The sequence below is a fragment of the Centropristis striata genome, chromosome 11, assembly GCF_030273125.1.
Source record: "Centropristis striata isolate RG_2023a ecotype Rhode Island chromosome 11, C.striata_1.0, whole genome shotgun sequence".
NCBI classification, from domain to species: Eukaryota; Metazoa; Chordata; class Actinopteri; order Perciformes; family Serranidae; genus Centropristis; species Centropristis striata.
Window position 1 is genome coordinate 31,710,842 of NC_081527.1, and position 19,190 is coordinate 31,730,031.

At 39.6% G+C, this 19,190-nt stretch overlaps 1 protein-coding gene across 1 annotated transcript; it reads left to right on the plus strand.

The window, feature by feature from the left end:
• The first annotated feature begins 13,576 nt into the window (after positions 1-13,576).
• Positions 13,577-16,623, plus strand: LOC131980545 (tripartite motif-containing protein 16-like). Its single transcript, XM_059344799.1, has one exon. It carries the CDS (start codon positions 13,603-13,605, stop codon positions 15,277-15,279), a length of 1,677 nt encoding a protein of 558 aa, XP_059200782.1. The 5' UTR covers positions 13,577-13,602; the 3' UTR covers positions 15,280-16,623.
• The last annotated feature ends 2,567 nt before the right edge of the window (positions 16,624-19,190 follow it).

Consider the following 19,190-nt stretch of genomic DNA (forward strand, 5'->3'; position numbering starts at 1 on the left):
TCTAGTCGTGTTTTTAAGAGCTCTTGCAAAGTCTTGTAGAATGTAGATTATGTAAATAAACAATTTATTAGGCTAGGTATTCACTAGTTTGAGAAAAAAACCGCTGGAGACCTTAGAAGTCATGCGACCGTGGTGTAGTTCTCTATAGATTAGTGTTAGCTTTTTACTTCTGTTGGCTGCATTAATGCTTCAGACATCATAAAAGTGGTGTTCATTTGGTGAAGATTATCTTGCTGAAAAAAACATGTTAGCATCAGCAACATGTTTGCCACAGAGCTTATGTTCTGCAATGATACAAAATACAATTCAAAAATCCCATAGGGGAATTCTCAATAGACCCCATGGAGATGCTTCTTCCAGGTTGGCCTACAAAAATACGTAATTTTGTTTGCTCTCTATTACTGTTTAAATAAACAAGATATGCCGTTTAAATTAGCAAGCCTTATTTGTACAGAGCCAGGCTATTTAGCCCTGTTTCCAGTCTTTGTGCTAAGCTAAGATAACCCGCTGTTAGCTGTAGCTTAATATCCAGTCTCACATATTATTCTTTAACTCTAAAATTAATTTCCCAAATCGTTGACCTCCTCCTAAAACTTTTTTTTTGGCCCTGAATTCTTGTTTTCGCTTTCCAGTTTCTGATTCTGGCTCTTTTGTCTTCATCCACTTTCATGTTCTGAGCAGTTAAGTTTGTTTGTAAAATGGTTTCATCCATCCTCTCAAACCTGAAGCAGACTCTTCTCTCTCTTTTTGTACCTCTCTGTATGCAAATAGGAAAAAAAAAAAGGAACATTGCTTGTCCTCAGCTGCTCGGCAACAGAAGTGGCAGTGGAATGAGCTCCAGTTGTTCACTCATTGTATAATGCCAAGTTGAAAAGCAAATTGAAGGTCACTTCCTTTAAAACAGAGCTGGCTTTAAAAAAAAACCCTGATTAAAATGTCTCGGTCTGGAGGTCTCTGGAACAAAGATGTGATTTCATTATTCCTCACCGTTTAAAAATGCTCTCATTATTTTTGGCTTTTTCCGGCTGTGATCAGTCGGGATAATTACTGTCTGTTTTGGAGTTGAGATTTTAAAGATTGTCTGACCTCTTTGGTTTGTAGCATTTTCCCTCCTGACTGTTGTACTTGTTGCCATTTTCTCAAATGCCTCAAGTGCTTTTCTTACAATGAAGAATTCATCTTATTTTCTCTCTCCCCGTGTGCATGTCTTATTTTCCATGTTGTGAAGCACTTTCCTTTTTCCATTTTCAGGTCAAGTGTCCTTGTGAAATGTGTAACTTTGGGTGTGTGTTGAGTTACATAGAATGTAATATAACACCGGGGTTGTTATGATGAAGGTTGTTTTTGCTAACACAGCTAACTCACTCCTTTTTCTTGGTGTTAAAATAACATCCAAATGCTGCATGGAGTATTGCAGGTTATTGAAATGTACATTTTGTCAAAAAAAATAAGTAGTGATTATATGTATTATTCTGTCATTTGCTGTCTGCATATTAGCTAAAATTAGATATATTGTGAATGTTCTTATTTTTACCAACATGTCCTCTGTGTCTTTTCTTCTCTGGGGGGATTAAAGAAAACCTAAGAAACCCTGTTATATGATTAAATTCCTTTTGTAAAAAACAAACAAGCCGCATCGGAATGTAGGAAACCTGCAGAAATGTGTTCATGTTATATGAATGGAGCTCGAGCTGAGCTGTCGTCTCAAATCTGGCATCTCATGAGATTTTTAAAACATCAGTAAAGGAGCAGAGATGTGCTGAGTTCAGACAGGTCTCGGGAGTTTTGGTGAGCATGAGAGTTTTTTATGTAACCTCTGCATAAATAAAGAACACAAGTTTAAATAATAATGCTCACAGTCATGGTTTTTATGCTCCTGTAATGAATAAAGTATCAAGATAGAAAATTAAAGAGACAGATTAAAAGAAAAATGTTCAGAAGCAGAGCACCATTGTAAACATTATTGTCCTTCAAACTCCCTGCCACTAATTTATAACTCAGCCAGGCTTATAGTGTTTGTATTTCCCTAAAATATTTTCATATGCTGCTAATTTGCAGCGACAAATAGGTTTTGCAACAAACTCACTGCTACCTGGATTATGTTTTTATCAGCATAATGAGGTTTTTATTATTTATCTGCAGAGCCGTGTCTGCAAAACATTCACTGACAACTTATTTATTTTGTTTTGCCTGTAATATCCACAACAAAATATAATTAATACCTTTATGGTTATTTTAGGGCAACACTAAAGCATTTAGTTAGGTTAAAGGAGTGCTGCATTTTTTGTTAAAAAGGCCAAAGTGACTAAATATAGGAGGTGTTTTTCTTTTTTTCTCTCTTAACCACTTGAACCAAAATCTTTCCTTAACCTTAACCAAGTTTTTGTATCCTTAACCTGCTATGATGACACAAATGTACGACTTCTGAGTTACAATCTTGCATTTTGTCTGTGTGGCACAAAAAATTCACATTTATTAGATTAGAAATAAACATTCTTGGTGAATATAATCTACACAGCAATTACATTAAAGTGACACGCTATAGGAGGGCGCTGCTGAGAAGTGGAGGAGTAACGTGTTTCTCAATAGCTCCAACAAATTAACGTTTTAAGCCCACAAAAACATGTTTATGTCCATCCTTAAACTACTTTTGACACGTCATTTACATTAACAACTAAAGATAAATGGTTAAAAGAAGACAAACAAGGAGAACAAGGCCCAGACCAGACAGCGATCAGATAGTGAGAGTAAGATGAACGAAGAAGAACATCCGCCCAACAGAAAAGTACTAACTGCCGTCCCAGCTCTCGAAGATGCAGAACGACACATGCTACAATCTGCAGTTGTATCAAGAGTGTATATGGAACTTCCAGAGAAGAAACCGCTAAAGAAGATCTGTGAACCTCTATCTCAGAACGAGAGACGAGGTCATCATCACACAGCATCAAGATGATGGGAATAATAAAGTACTTATCACAACTACCAAACTTTCTAAAAAAATTAAAAATGCAACAAGTTCTCCAAACCGTACATCTACTTCTGTTGTTTGGTCGTACACCCAAGTATGACACACAGGATTGTTTCCAAATCAAGGCGCCCCTACTGGTTGCAGGAGATCAACACATCCTCATACGTAACTCATCATTAATGTTGTAAAACAGTTGCAGCTTCATTAGGTTTAGGCACAAAATAACTTGTTTAAGGTTTTGGGGAAAAAGTACATGTTTAGGCGTGACCAATAATATTGCATGTTAATGCCAGAAGCTATGTGGCTCATGTAACAACCAGAAATTAAGTAGTTACATGTAAGAATGTGATGTGCGGAAGTTAAGTTACGTTTCTCCAAGTGACCTGATTTTTGGCCTTCACCTGCAAAATGTAACTCAAAGTGACAAGAAAGACACTCAAAATGACCATAAAAACATAAACTGACAAGAAAAAGACATCAAATCGACCAAAACCACATAGAGGTGCAAGACAGCTACAGAAAGGCACCACAAAGATACTCAAAAAGGGGCAAAACTACCACAAAGAGACTCTAAATGACTACAAGGAGACACAATAAGACCACAAAGGGAAACAAAACAACAAACAAAAGATGCAAAATGATCTTTATCAATGAACAACTTCCATTGTGTCCCAAACTTTGTATATTTGGATGTTTCCCAGCAAGCTGTACGTTTAACAATAGCAGGAAGAAGATGGTCATATTTTGTCTTCTTGAAGCTAAACATAAAGTTGCACTGTCATGGAAATCTGTTCACAGACCAAGCAAGCGAATCTGGGTTTAGGGCTTACTGCTGTGTCTTGCCCTAGAGAAAGTTATATATGTTGTGAAAGGGAAATATAATACTTTCGTAAAGATTTGGGGCAGATTTGTGGAATTTCTGGAGGGGGAGATTTCATTGCAGTTTTTTAGTCTATCACAACATCAAAACATACCACTAATATATCTATATGTCTATTTAAAATGTCTTCAAGTGCTTTTTTACTTAATAATGTACCTTATTCCGTTTTGTGTCTTTGTATTGTAATTGAAAAAAGACGATAAAAACATTTCTTAAAAAAAACAATTAAAAAAACAACAGAAAAGACCAAAACAATTACAAAGTGACATAAAATAGCTATCAAGAGACACAAATTAACTTAAGAGATCAAAAAAAGTATCCCAAAGTCACACAAAAATGGAGATGCTGGGGACCATAATCTCATTATTACCATGAGGTTTGGTCGTCTACATGCCCACGTTTTTTTAAGCACTGAAAACTCCGTGAACTGACACTCCTTCTGTGGAGAAAGAGCATACATTTCCACTCTCATTTAGAAAAACACTAATCTTAAACTGTCATGTTGTTCTCAGGATGATGCCAAGTCTTGTCTTTTGTTGTATATTTATCAAAATATTCCACAGCCCAGCACAAAGTCAGCTGGCATAATGTAATTATACCCACCCCTTCTTTTGGCTTTAGTTGAATTATTTGACAGTTTGAGTTGCTTTCTGCCTGAGCTGACCAACAGCGACACAACGTCTCCAGACCTGACGGAGTGATTCAGTTACAGCAGCAGAGTCCTGTCGGTCCTGACGGGAACAGAAACTTCTGCTTCATTCAGCTCAGCCTCTGAACATTGTGCCAGTTGGAGAAGCAGGTTTATTGCCAAGTCTGTTTTCATGAGACTGTCCTCCCCCAGCAGCTTATTACCATCCATGTTAATGCATGCAGTTAGCAGCCGTAGTTATAATGAAGGAGCGAGAAGTGACATTTCAGTGTGAAAGCAAAGCAAAGAAACAGAGTATAAAGAACAATAAAGTCCACTTAGGCAGGCTGGAGGTGTCAAATATTCTGCCATCAAATGGAACTGGTGAACTCTATAAGACATGGGAAGTCATCTACACGAAATACTTGGTGTTAAAGTGGTTACATCATATGGTTAACAGCCCTAATTTATTAAACGAGCGCAGATCTGATCATATATTTCGTCTTATGACAGGGTTCATGTGTGACTTATCAAACGTTTGTATCTCGCCAATCACAGTGTGAGAATGATCGGCTGTTGATAAATGTGGCGGCTCGAAACAAAAGTCATTTAAATACCACACCCTAATATATACCTGATTCAGATGGCTCGCCTCCAGAGTTTACGACAAAAATATATATTTTTTCCTTTTCTTTTTTTTTAAAGTTAGCTTTATTAGCCAAGTGCACTGCCACAAATAACAACAGGAGCGAAATAGACATTTTAAAGAAATACGCAGTGGCGGAGGTTTATGAAATAAAAGTACTTATAGTTATAAACTCAAACAAGTTCACTGAATATTTTACATTTGGAGCACAGACTTACATTTTCCACAGCTTTTTGGTGGCAGCCAGGAGGTAAACATGTTTAAAAGTTTGAATTCCTAAAGAAGAGGAATTTCTCAGAGGTAGAAAGTGAAACGCTGATGTCCAACAGCTGCAACACAACAAACTGGTTTTGTTTGGAAGCTTAAAAAGTGAAAAGGAAGGAAATCAGTGCAGTGGAGCCTATATAATATGCAAATATTGTTATTATTATTATGATGGAGGGATATTATTCACCTCTTTACATTTAGTAATATCTTTGTCCCAGTCAGAGGAGCGTGTGTCAGCGCTGATTGTAAATGTTTCAATTTGGGCGCCATTCACGGTGGAGGAAACGCTGACGCTCCGGTGTCCAGCAGGATAACGGTAAATAGCAGAAGACAACAACATTTAATAGCCTCGGCTAGTATTCTGTTAAAAGAATTTCACGGTCGCAAGGTGTATTTATTATTAATGAAGTGTTAACGATAAATGATGTAGCCTAAATATGCTTTGAAATTTGTGTACACGAGCTGAGAGCAGACATGAGATCTGATCGTACCTTCCGCTCACATCCAAATTGATAAATGCCGAGCCTTGCGTAGAAATGATCGTACGCCCACTTTATGCTCACTTTCTGTCATATGCTCGTTTGATAAATGAAGGACAACATATCTTGAAGCCACTGGGGCTAACAATTTAGCAAGCTATCCAACAGGTAAGGTAACTTTAATGCCAACAAAATGCTAATGCATGATGCCTTTCATTACATTGTAAGGTTTAACAATACAGACAGATTCTGAACCCAAAAGATGATGCAGTTAGTTCAGATAAAGAATACTTTACTCAAGTATCAGGCAAAGAAATCCAACATGGGGCAGACAGGTACTCTAGGGCCCAAAAACAGGCAAACAGTTAACCCGGGCAAACAAATCCAAAGGCAGCAGGCAGGCAGTCCAAAGTTCAAGAACGGGCAAATCAGTATATCAGGAAAAAAGTAACACTGGAGAGCTTGGTGGAACACACAAGACAATCTTAAATGACAGGAGAGTTAGTGGAAGGCATGAAAACATAACCAAATGAGAACAAACTAAGAATTAGTAGGATTCATGACTTTTCATAGTGTACAACAAATAACTCTATATGCCTAAAATAACAATATATTAACTGACATGCTTGACCTCAGCCAAATTCTTAAAACATTGGCATACACATCACAACTCGTGAACAGATATTTTCCGCTTCCAAGGTCGTGAGTATGACAAGAGGGTGGCGTTCATATCATAAACACGGTAAATACGACCCCATTTGAAGTCACCAACGAACACAGTACCCAGGAGACGATCATGTCCCTTATGAAACAAAAATAAAGAATGTTACTTGAAGTACCTTAATTTCATCACAATATGCTTCACTAACTTCCGGCATTAACGTACATTTATTTGACTTTGTAAAAACCTAACCAGGAACTATTTTATCCTGACCTTAGGGAAGTAGTCTTGTTGCCTAAACCTAAAGAACTGAGACCAATTCACAATGCTAACAAGTATTTAGAACAGCAGACGTTATATTTAGGAATGGGGACGTGACACCAGTTGGGGCGCTTATTTGGGAATTTGGGAAAAACACTCCTGTGTGTCGTATTTGAGATTAGGAACAAATGAGCCATGTATCTGGATAATTTTAGAATGTGGATGTTTGTTTTGCATACAAATATTAAATCAAATATATCTATAAAAACATAATAAGTAATAAGTAAGAGAGAATAAAATATAAAAGCAGTAGTAGTACAGTAGTAGTACAAACAGTCAAGAAACAAATCAAATAGAAAAGCTGACAATAAAATATGTAAATATTATGAAATATATGTACAATGGTACTGTTGTTGTATTTTTTAATTAAAAGCTGTGCAGGAATGTGCAAAATAATGTCCAGGAAAGGTGGAAAAGTTGACAGTGTAAAGTGTAGTAAATAAGTAAATAGCTGCTGGGTGGAGCCGTGCAGCGAGCTCGCAGTGTGAGCGTTAGGACGTAATGGACATGATGTAATTTGCACAAGCTCTCACCAACAGAGAAACTAATGAGCCGGTGGGTAAATGGGAAAAATAAAACTACTTTTCCAGACTCTCTACCTTGAAGAGAGAGAAACAATCTTCCATTTTCACTCCAGTTACCTTGACTCTGTGAGACCTCAATTAAATTTCAGCCCGACCCCATATTTACTTGTTTTTTTCCCCTTTCTGCTGTTTTTTTGTTTTGCTGGCAGCTGGCATGCGTTAGTGTTTCTGTTATGTGCACAGCTTAACTGAGCAAGGTCAACGAGACAACTGGAATCTTTTCAATTCAGTGTTTGCAAATTTGTTCTTGCAGAGTGTTTGACCTCTGGAACATATTTGCAGGAGGACGTGCTCTCCGGGGCCAGATGGTGCTACAATTTGTAGCATTATCGCAGCTCAGGGACAGTTACGGTGGTAATTATAAAAATGTTAGAGATGAAGGAAGAAAAGGGAGATGGAGCTTTCTGTACGCTGTCCTGTTTGAAGCCCACTTCTGGTACTTCTCAGATCAATTCAGACTCATACTGGCGTTTCTTTTAAGAGAAAAAACCAACAACAACACATTAACTGTGTCCTAAATCCACACATATGGTGCATTCATGTGCTCCTCTGATGGTTCTTTTTTTCTCTACATTGTGTTCATAAGCTTCAAGTTATAATGTGGAAACAACATGGACGCTACAAAGAAGATGTGTTGTATTTTATTGCTCTCAGTGTTTAAACAACACATTTATTCCTTTTCACTAAAACCAGTTGTTGTTGATTGTTTTATTTTTATGGGTAAAGGTTAGTAATCATGTTGTTTGTCTGTCCCATTCTTGTGAACGCCTCCATTTGGCACAAATATCCACACAAATGTCAAGGTCACTGTGACCTGATCTAATATGTATTTGGGAAGGATGGAGACACTAATCATAGGAACTTTTACATAACATGTCTAATAGGATGAAATTATACTTCAACTTCATTGTGACAACATAATGTTCTAAAAAACACTTTTTGGCCTTTATTTAATGCCGTAACCCAAGGAGAGACATTTGGTTGGATAATTAATTGTTTAGACAAACTTTTGGGTGCCCAACTTGAAACTCACGTCCATCAACTTAGTCATGTCCATCAACAAATTTATGTGCACTTTTTGAAGATTTGCATTTGAAAAGCTTGATGGAAAAAACAAAATTCGGTGTTTGGACAGACTTCTGAAAAATAGTTAATGTGAATAAGTTCTGACGTAGTGAACATTTAACTCTCGTGACTGATCAGCTGTTTCCACTCTGTCATGAAAGATCAATTATAAGTTGCCCAAATGAATTAAATTCCTGAAGACTTCTCTCCATTTTCTTCTCATGGTTGGCCAAAGTTGTCTGACCTGCAACCTCTTTCTGTTCATTTCCTCATTTTTTCCCCCTCTCATGCAATCTCTTCTTCTACTGCTTACTGACAGATTAGCCTACAGCAACACATCGCACTGCCACCTTCTGAGAGATATCATCCACTTCTTTACATTTAGTAGGAGTCTGTGGCAGTGCTGGTTGGAAATGTTTCTATTCAGTCACCTCCGATAGTGGAGGAGACACTGACGCTCCAGTGTCCAGCAGGATAACGGTAAATAGCAGAGGACATTTAATAGCCTCGGCTAGTATTCTGTTTAAAGAATTTCACAGTCGCAGGGTGCATTTATTTTTAATCAGGTTTTAGTGATAAATTATATAACCTAAACATGTTTTGGTTTGTCACCATTAAAAAAAACACTGCAGAGTTTTATCAGCTCCAGACACAATACAATATGGTGAAATGGACTGCACTTCGTTCACACACACATTCATACTGGTGGCCGAGGCTACCAGGGCATACTGGTGCCACCTGCCACCATTGGGAATTCATTCATACACCAGCCATTTGGGGTTCAGTGTCTTGCTCAAGGATATTTCGAGACCACCAACCTTCCAACCAGTGGGTGACCACTCTACCAACCGAGACACAGTCTAATAGTCTAAGATCAATTCTGTGACTCAGACATGTGGACTTCACGCTGACTCAAATTTGCGTACACAAGCTGAGACTAGATGTGAGATCTGATCGTACCCTCCACTCACGTACAATTGGATAAATGCCGAGCCTTGTGTAGAAATGATCGTACGCCCACTTTAACATCACTTTCTGTCGTAGGCTCGTTTGATAAATGAGGGCCATTGTGATTAAGGGCTTAGGATGGATAGAAATAACCTTTCTATTAAATAAAACTTGTATATCTTCTAATGCATCAGAATGAGCTGTATAGGAAATGTTCTCTACAACTGATCCTGAATGAACTGCAAGGAACAACTTTCAAGCCAGAGACCGAGACATGTCCGAGTCCAACAGGGCACGAGACCAAGAAAAGATCAAGACAATGAAAAAGCTGATTCCAGTATTACAGCCCTGTGTAGACAAACAGTCAAAACTGTTCAAATTCTTTTCATTGTTTGGAGGTTGTTTAAGGAACAAATCAGGTGAAGAGGTTTTTTTTCCAACAATTACAGCAGTAGAGCAAAAAACCTCTGTGTTTGTAAGTTTGCATTATTTATTGTGGTTTAAAAAAGAAAGAAGCTGATTCTGTCTTGTTATCGCTTCCAGTCTGTTCGTCAGCTGCAGTTGTAACTACTGTTCTGCAAAGTAATATCATTCAGGTCATTTTCTAACCTAAGGTAGCGCAGTTATATCTGTCCAAATCACCACTGTCATCACACAGCTTTTTGTACCCCGAAAGCTGTGTTTTTTATTGTTTTTTTTATAGAAAATGATTGAAGCTAATGATCTCCATTTCAGTCCAAGTCATCTGCTCTCCTTATGATAACAACTCTTATGTCTCCCACATGTTTTACTGACCTGTTGCACTAATGACCACTTTGTTGTTTGTTGACAGATGCAGCCAATTAGTCAGGTGTGTGTGTGTGTGTGTGTGTGCCACATCAGATCACCCTTCCAATGATCTGCAGCTGTGTGTGAGGCTCAAACTGTTTGTTTGTTTGCGCTTTTGAATGTTTGCATCCTCGTTTCCTCTCATTTGCATGTTTCATGAGGACTGTGGATGGAAATGAGCGCTGACTTCATGCTTTTTTGGACTCTGTCCACTTGGCGCGGCTCTAGTGTTGCCAGATCCTGTTAATTGGTGTATTTCGCTGTATTTCAAAGTGGCCGACCAGTCCAGAAATTGTGTCCGCTCTCAGTTTGTTGCAGAAATAAATGAAAAGATTCATGAGGGACTGAGCAGCAAGTCCTATTTTTCTTCCCCGCCTGCTAACTCTTTAAATAATCTATAACATTGTAAAAATGCATGAAAGATGGAGGAGTGCATTGTGTTTTAATTAATTCCGTGCAGGTTTCTTAAAGGCTCTTTAACAATATATCCCTGTAGTCACTCTGGTGCCTCATTAATGACTTGCATGAAGCAGACATCACTTTGATCGCCACGATTTTACACCCACCTCCCTAAAGAAATATGAGTGCTACACTAATTGCCTCATGTTTATATTGATTACATCCACCTCCTCCAGTAGTCGCTCATCCTCCCATCTTCAGTTTCTCGGAGCATATCGAGCCTGTCAGGAATCCGCAGCGTTCGAAGGATAAAGTGAACGGGCTGGCACTAAATGTCAACAATTTTCAGATTATCTGAGGCAACAGAAAACATTCAACTGTGACTAATGAGCTGCCGTAGCTCTGACAAAATAAATCTCTGTACAGTCGTGGATTGCTACAGTCTGTTTTTGTTCTCCTTGGAAATTTTCTACAATTTGAGCACTTTAATAACAAGAAATAAGCTTTTCGCATCTACTTGAGTTGGATTGTGTAACACAAATGACCACAAGCTAAATAATGACTCAGTTAGTGTCCCTGTTTACAACCAACTCTTCCCATCCTTTCATCAACCTTGATGTAATCAAAGTTTATAACATCCTACATTTCCTGTGGGCCTGGAGGTAATTGAATTGCTCTAAAAGGTCTTATCTCCAGAAAGCCTCCCTTCGCTCATCACAATCAATCACCCCCTCTTCTGATGCCTATTTATATTCCTCCAGATACATCAGGCACAGGTTTTCTTTATTCATTTTCGGTGCATTTTCAGGTTTTATGCGGATGACGTCCTGGTTTGTTTGACAGCCGTCAGGAGTGATTGAGCGCTCTGTCAAATACGCTGCTGGAAGGTGTCAGCTGCTTTCAAGGTGCATTAGGATTAAGGTGGAGTGTACTCAGTGACTGGCAAAGTTTCCTGGAAACAACCGCTGCTTTATTTTCAGTTACACACACGCAGTCTCCTCTGGGAACTTCCCGTACACACGCAAACAGCGGATCTTCCGGTGTTATATGGTGTCGTGTTTTGGGTGCAGAGTGAGGTGGCTTGTGTCCAAACTGCAGTTGCTTCATCAGGGAAGTAGTTGAGTGGCTTTTTAGGAGTTAATAAAGTATGGATGGTGTTTTTTTTTTTAGGCCAACCTGGAAGTTAGCTTAGCTCTGGTTCCCTTTACATCTCACCCAATACCAGCCTGGATCGGCTCCGGCCCCCCGCAACCCAAGTTCTGATTGGTGGTTAAGGATAATAGATGGATGGATGGTTTCCTTTACAAAGTTAACTGGATTTTTCCATTAGGTTTTTAGATTGTTGCATAACAAATAAGCTATGTGCCAAACAGAAATATTGTAATGTGTACATGCTATCGCCAGAAGTAAAAAGCTATAAACTAACGGTCACATGACTTCAGCGTAGCGTCCAACTAGTACAGGGGTAGGCAGGTTATTTCTTTACATTTTAATGTTCATTTATCATTGCTATAGGCCCAAGGCAATTTGTGGTCTTCAACTGTAAAGTTGTGTAGCCTATTTACAGGATTAAAAAAATGTTTTGACATTATTGTCAACTACATGTGCAGTCTCCGGCCTGGCGCCTTAACTTCTAAATTTTGCCAACTCCAAGTCTAGTTTTGACTTTCCCTAGCGAGGCTAGCTTTCAATTTCAAATCTCCTGAGATATTTCTTTTGGTTTCCAGCCTCTGATTGCACTTGTGTCCTCACTGCTCCTGCAACTTACCAGCAGCTCTCGCTCATCTGTGCTCGTCTGTCCTCCTCCTGGCCGTCCTCCACAGTCTTACTAGCTGGTTCAATACTAAAAAGCTCCGTAAACTTTCTACATTTTAATGCCTCAGCCTCTAAAGATTTGGCCCTCTTCTCTTGATTTTCTCCTTAAGCTTCCTACATGACATTTTCTCGCACCCTTCTTTGTGTTTTTGTAATGTCTGTTATGTAAGTTTTATGTCTTTTCCCCACGTAATAAATGATTGTATTGGCTTCCCTGTTGTTTTGACGTTAATATCGCTCATCAGATTTTTTTCTCCTGATGACCCACAAAGGCCCCAGACAGGGTCTGTAGGACAGCTGCTCCGGACTTTAACAGAATTTCCTATTGGTTAGTCCACCCCAGTCTCTGACCTTTCAACTTTCCTCACTAAAACAGCTTTTATCACAGAGAAATGAGCAGAGTTTTCTACCACTTGTTGCTTTAACAGCCAAGATTGTGTTTGAGAACTTAGATCATAAAAAGGATTTATTACATAGACTTTAAATTCCTGACACATATACACATGCAACTAAACCTGTAAATCTGAGTGAAGTCAACAACGGAGAAAACTGAAAACTATTGCGTCATGTTGATTAGTGTTTTCAATAAAAAATACATAAAGGACTTTATCAAATGAGTAAAACAGTGTGAGGATTTCATTACTTCTGCAGCCGTGAGTCATTTTCTGGTTTTTATCTACTGTATCTGAATTATTGTAATCATTAAAAACTTTAATAAATGGGGAGCCATCTCCAAAACCCTCTGACTCTCAGAAGAGTTTGCCTCCTAAAAGTTGCAGTGAGCAGTGTGTTTAAAAGAGAAATGAGCTCTGCTGTAAACGAGAGTTGAACACACAGTGTCTCTGTCAAAGCGCTCCTCTTCCTGGAGTGACTCAGAGCCTGATAACCCCTCCCTCTTCTCTCTGCTCTCAAACACAGCCAGCTCCACTCTGTCCACGTGTTTCCTGGTTCCCTCCCCTTCAGATCTCCTAGTTTGAAGATGGGCGTAACCAACGGGGTGGTGAGTTGCAGCAGCCACTCACTGCACACACACATGTTGTTCAGATCAGAGCTCAGATCGGTTTCACTTATGAGAAAGTGAAACTCAGACAGTCGTTGTGACTGAGAGGTGAAATGGCGCAGAAAGGAGCTCAGCTGGATCGAGAAGTCTTCTCTTGTCCGATCTGTCTGGATCTACTGAAGGATCCGGTGACTACTTCGTGTGGACACAGCTACTGTATGAAGTGTATTAAAAGCTTCTGGGATGAAGAGGATGAGAAGGAAACCCACAGCTGCCCTCAGTGCAGACAGACGTTCACACCGAGGCCTGTCCTGCTGAAAAACACCATGTTAGCAGTTCTAGTGGATGAGCTGAAGAAGACTGGACTCCCAGCTGCTCCTGCTGATCTCTGCTATGCTGGAGCTGAAGATGTGGCCTGTGATGTCTGCACTGGGAGAAAACTGAAAGCCCTCAAGTCTTGTCTCACCTGTCTGGTCTCTTACTGTGAGAAACACCTTCAGCCTCATTATGAATTACCTATTTTTAAAAAACACAAGCTGGTGGAGCCCTCCAAGAAGCTCCAGGAGAACGTCTGCTCTCGTCATGATGAGGTGATGAAGATGTTCTGTCGTACAGATCAGAAGTCTATCTGTTATCTCTGCTCTGTGGACGAACATAAAGGCCACGACACGGTCTCAGCTGCAGCAGAACGGACGGAGAAGCAGAAAGAGCTGGAGGTGAGTCAACAAAACATCCAGCAGAGAATCCAGGACAGAGAGAAAGATGTGAAGCTGCTTCAACAGGAGGTGCAGAACATCAATCGCTCCGCTGATAAAACAGTGGAGGACGGCGAGAAGATCTTCAGCGAGCTGATCCGTCTCTTGGAGAAAAGAAGCTCCGAGGTGAAGCAGCAGGTCAGATCCCAGCAGGACACCCAAGTGAGTCGAGTCAAAGAGCTTGAGGAGAAGCTGCAGCAGGAGATCGCTGAGCTGAAGAGGAAAGACGCTGAGCTGAAGAAACTCTCACACACAGAGGATCACAACCAGTTTCTGCACAGCTACCCCTCACTGTCAGCACTCAGTGAGTCCACATCCAGCATGGAGATCCGTCCTCTGCGCTACTTTGAGGACGTGACAGCGGCTGTGTCAGAAGTCAGAGACAAACTACAGGACGTCCTGAGAGAGGAATGGACAAAGCTCTCACTGACAGTGACTGAAGTGGATGTTTTACTGTCAGATTCACCAGCAGAGCCCACGACCAGAGCTGGATTCTTAAGATATTCATGTGAGATCACACTGGATCCAAACACAGCATTCACAAAGCTGTTATTATCTGAGGGGAACAGAAAAGCAACATTCATGAGTTATGATCAGTTCTATCCAAGTCACCCAGACAGATTCACTGGACGTTGTCAGGTCCTGAGTAGAGAGAGTCTGACTGGACGTTGTTACTGGGAGGTGGAGTGGAGAGAGAGAGGAGTTCGGGTAGCAGCTTCATACAAGAATATCATCAGAGCAGGGGGGTCGATTGACTCTGCATTTGGATACAATGACAAATCTTGGTCATTACAATGTTACAACAACAGTTATACATTTCGGTACAACAATATCGACACTCCTGTCTCAGGTCCTTGGTCCTCCAGAGTCGGAGTGTACCTGGATCACAGAGCAGGTATTCTGTCCTTCTACAGCGTCTCTGAAACCATGACTCTCCTCCACAGAGTCCAGACCACATTCACTCAGCCTCTCTATGCTGGACTTTATCTTGGTTACAGTTATGGAGCCACTGCTGAGTTCTGTAAACTCAAATAACCAACAAGTCATTTAAGGGACAGCAGGTTAAAAAGTGTTTTAACTCTAAAAGCTTCCATATTGTTCACATTTTGGGTGTTTTATTTGAAGTTTTGACATCTAAAGGAAGATAAATTTGTAGTTTTATGTGCTAAAAATCATCTGAGTTCAGTTGTTCATCTGCTCTCTCAGCCTCCCTCTGCAGCTCCAGCAGCTCAGATCATTTTGGGCCTGTCTCATTAATATTCACAACCCTTTCTTCTGATTGGATGACAGTCTTGAGTGACACACGGCCAGGCTATCCACAGTAAACAGTTTGCAGCCTCTGTAAAACTCGATGGCCACGCTGAGGAAAATGTTCTCAGACTTTACATGTTAGAGCTGGAGTCAGAGCCTGAATCCCAGATGATGCTTCCCTCTGACTCAAACATGAAATATATTACTGGTTTACTTACGGGTTGTAGATTTAGAGTCGGACATGATAATGTGGAGACGGCCGTATCCTATATGAGCAGCTTCTTTGAGTGACAACTTTTTATTGTGCACGATTTAGGAATCAGTCAGCGTGTAAAGAGTCAGACAGACGGCTGAATTCTGACTAAATTTATGATATTTTAATGTAAAATCTGTGCAAAGATATAATGGCTTCTTGAGATTCAATGATTGAGCATTTTAACATTTTCACAGTATTTTTTTTTATTGCAACTGCACCTGCTTTATAATCACAAGACTTATAAACTGTGTTTTCTACAATATGGGACCTTTAAACTGATTTCTCTCCATGTTTGTTTCTGAGAGCTCATCGTTGTGGCATTTCTTCTCTGCAGAGATCAGCTGTCAATCAAACATTATGGGCGGTGCTTTGACATCTGCTCCTTAGTTGTTCTGTAAATGTTTGACTTTCCTTCCTGTGTCTGTTGAGCCAAGGAGGCTTTCACTGCTCATGATGACTGTTGTTCACCTCAACTCAAATTTATCTGCAGGAAAATGTACATTTCTCTGAGCTCTAAATGTTGAATTTCTATGTGGTTTTTTTCTCCTGCATGGCTCTGAAGAGAGAAAGCTCCAGATATTCAAAGAAAATGTGTAAAAAAAAATCCTTAATTATATCTACATTTATGTGTTTTTTTTTAGACCAAATGAGGCTCTATGATCTATTATAAAACTATAACTCTCATGTTCATAATCAATAAGGAAATCATTCATTATTCTCTTGTATGTCGCTGAGATTCTGGTCAAACTAATTGATTGTGTGGATGAAGTGAATCTGTTCATGAAATCACTGAACAACAATCATTTAACAGACTTCACTGATGGGATGTGTGAACAAACTGATTTCATAATTAATAAACAAACACAAACAAAGTATTTTCTTCTCGTCTTAATTCCAGGGTTTCATACAAAGCTGATGGAGAAATGATGACACTAATATGAGAGTATAACTGAGGCTGTTCTCCTCCTGAAACAACACAAAGTTCACTGTTCATGTTGAGAGCAGAAGAACATTTGTCAGTCTGTCTCTGACCAGGGACGGACTGGGACTAAAAAAAGGCCTGGACTTTTTCCAAAATTTATAGACAATTACTTTTAAATAACAACTTGGCAGCGTGTCAAGATACTATACCACAAGCCACAAGCCTAGATATATAAATTAGCCTTGCTAAATTACCAGCAAGAGAAGTTATTTCACAACGTAGTTATGTTGTTTTAACACCTTGGTATAGCTTGTTGCATGTACTGCCTTTGCCATTTGCCCTCTGATCCACTGTGACATTTCCTTTTTCGGTTAGTTCACAATGGTTTTGAACTCACTATTGTCAGTGTTCAGTTTTGAGCATCCACTTACTGTTCAGTCATTTAAGAACTTATCATTGTTTCTCTTTCCATGTAAAGTTTAGGCATGTTTGTGCAAAAGATGGCTTTCTGCATCAGCTTTAAACTCTTTCAGCATTCAGGAAACACCCGACTCATCGAAAGTCATTTGAATGGGACATATTTTGCAAATTTTTAGGGTCATACTTGTATTTTAGGTTTCTGCTAGAACATGTTGATGCCTTAATGTTCAAACGAGCACATTATTCTTCTTATACTTTTGTCTGAAATTTCCAATTTTTGCTCCTGTCTCTTGCCATGAAGCACCTCTGCTCTGGTTCCCTCTCAAAGTGAGTTTTGGGTTAGATGTCTAAAAATAAGGTCTGTTGTTAAAACAAGTTTGAGAGATTTTCATGTTTTGTTCTGCAACATAAAATACATCTGTAAATACTCCACTGAATTTTGAGGCTTTTACAAAAACCAAACTTGACTTAAACTTGCATTCTTTCTAATTGCCAGCAGAGGGCGACACCACCGATTGCAAAAAAAGTGAGTTTGTATATAAAGTCAATAGGAATATGATCCTGCTTCCCCCCGACTTGTTACCTCAGTAAACATTCCCATTATGAATTTATGATCTCATTGGTTAGTTGCATTTACATTGTTGCAAAAATCCTCCACTTTTATTATACAGTCTATGTTGCTCAGACGTGGCTAAATGAGACTTCAGAGGTTTTGTGTGTGTTAAACGTGATAATTAGCTTAGTGGTGGTGACACTGAAATCATGCATCCCTGGTGCAGTTTGTTTAAAGCCTAATTTTAGCTTTTGACTCCTAGCGATTGGATTTACGCCTCAAAAAAATCATAAAAGTGGTGTTCATTTGTGAGGATTATCTTACTGAACACTTGGTGTACCAGCTGGTGATGAATTGATTGATGCTCATTAGTGGCGACAGGTTAAAACACTCCAACCTGCAGTTGGATGGCTATTTCACACCAGAGACGGCATATAATCAAGATATCTTTGGATTTTAGTTCTCTGTGCTGAACGTGGAAAGTGGAAAATGTATTTTCTCGACATGTAAATACCTCAGCAGTCATTTTTGAGGCAGTGAAGACACAGTTCTCCTACAGTCGAATATATTCACTGGCAACTCTCCAACTTCACAAACCAGTTTTGCCAGCCATTATACTCCAGCCAGTCACGGTCGATCTTAAACTGCCTCCAATCATCTGAGTGATAAGTATGATTTTACAGGCAGTGAGAGGAGATGTTCACAGTGCATTTGCAGCCATGCCAGGCAACTGAAGACATGAAAGATTTCACTGACTTCGCTTGCCAACTTGGTGAAATTTTGGAATCTATTGACAGTTTGATGAATACCTACTCTGCTGGAAATGTGCCACCAACTACAGCAGTTTTTTTTAGCCCTGAAGCAAAGTAAAATTGCTGTACAGGCCCACACAGCTGTTGTTCTCCTCCAAACCAAACATTATTATGAGCACAGTTATCATTCCTACCTTAGAAAACCCAGCGTGTATGTTGAGCAGTTTGCTTGTCTGTCCAATCCTCTGAGGCAGCACTGTTCTCTCCCTCTCAGGGGATTCTCGCACTGCAGAGACAGAGAAGCTTTCAAAAGCCTCCTGAAAATTAGATCTGTCCAAACCAATCGCACACAGCGAATGACTACTTCCACAAAAAGACAGAACGATGAAAGGATTCATGGTTTGTCTATCTGTCTCGCTGCTCCGCGCAGACATCAGAAATCCATGAACTGTGCTCCTGGAAAGCACAATGCAGGAAACAAGACTGCTGATTGACAGAGGCTTGTTTTTCTTTGTTGGCACAAGAAGGAAGTTTAAAAATTGTGTTTTAAGGGTCGACTCACAACCAAAACACATTTTCTCACTCACCTGGTATGGTATGTAGATAGCTTGAGGTTTTAGAGACAGTGCTACATTTACAGGGACAGTCCTGAAAAGTTTTCATAGGAACTACTTTCTGTTGAAAACTGTCTGTCTGTCTGTCTGAATAATGGGGACATGAGCTGTGTTTTCATAAAAGTCAAATTGATTTTGAAGCAAAATTTTGGAATGTCGCATTAAAGAAAAGTGACTT

What these genes read in the sequence shown, in the direction of transcription:
- LOC131980545 (XM_059344799.1), top strand. Translation starts at nt 13,603, where the DNA reads ATGGCGCAGAAAGGAGCTCAGCTGGATCGAGAAGTCTTCTCTTGTCCG.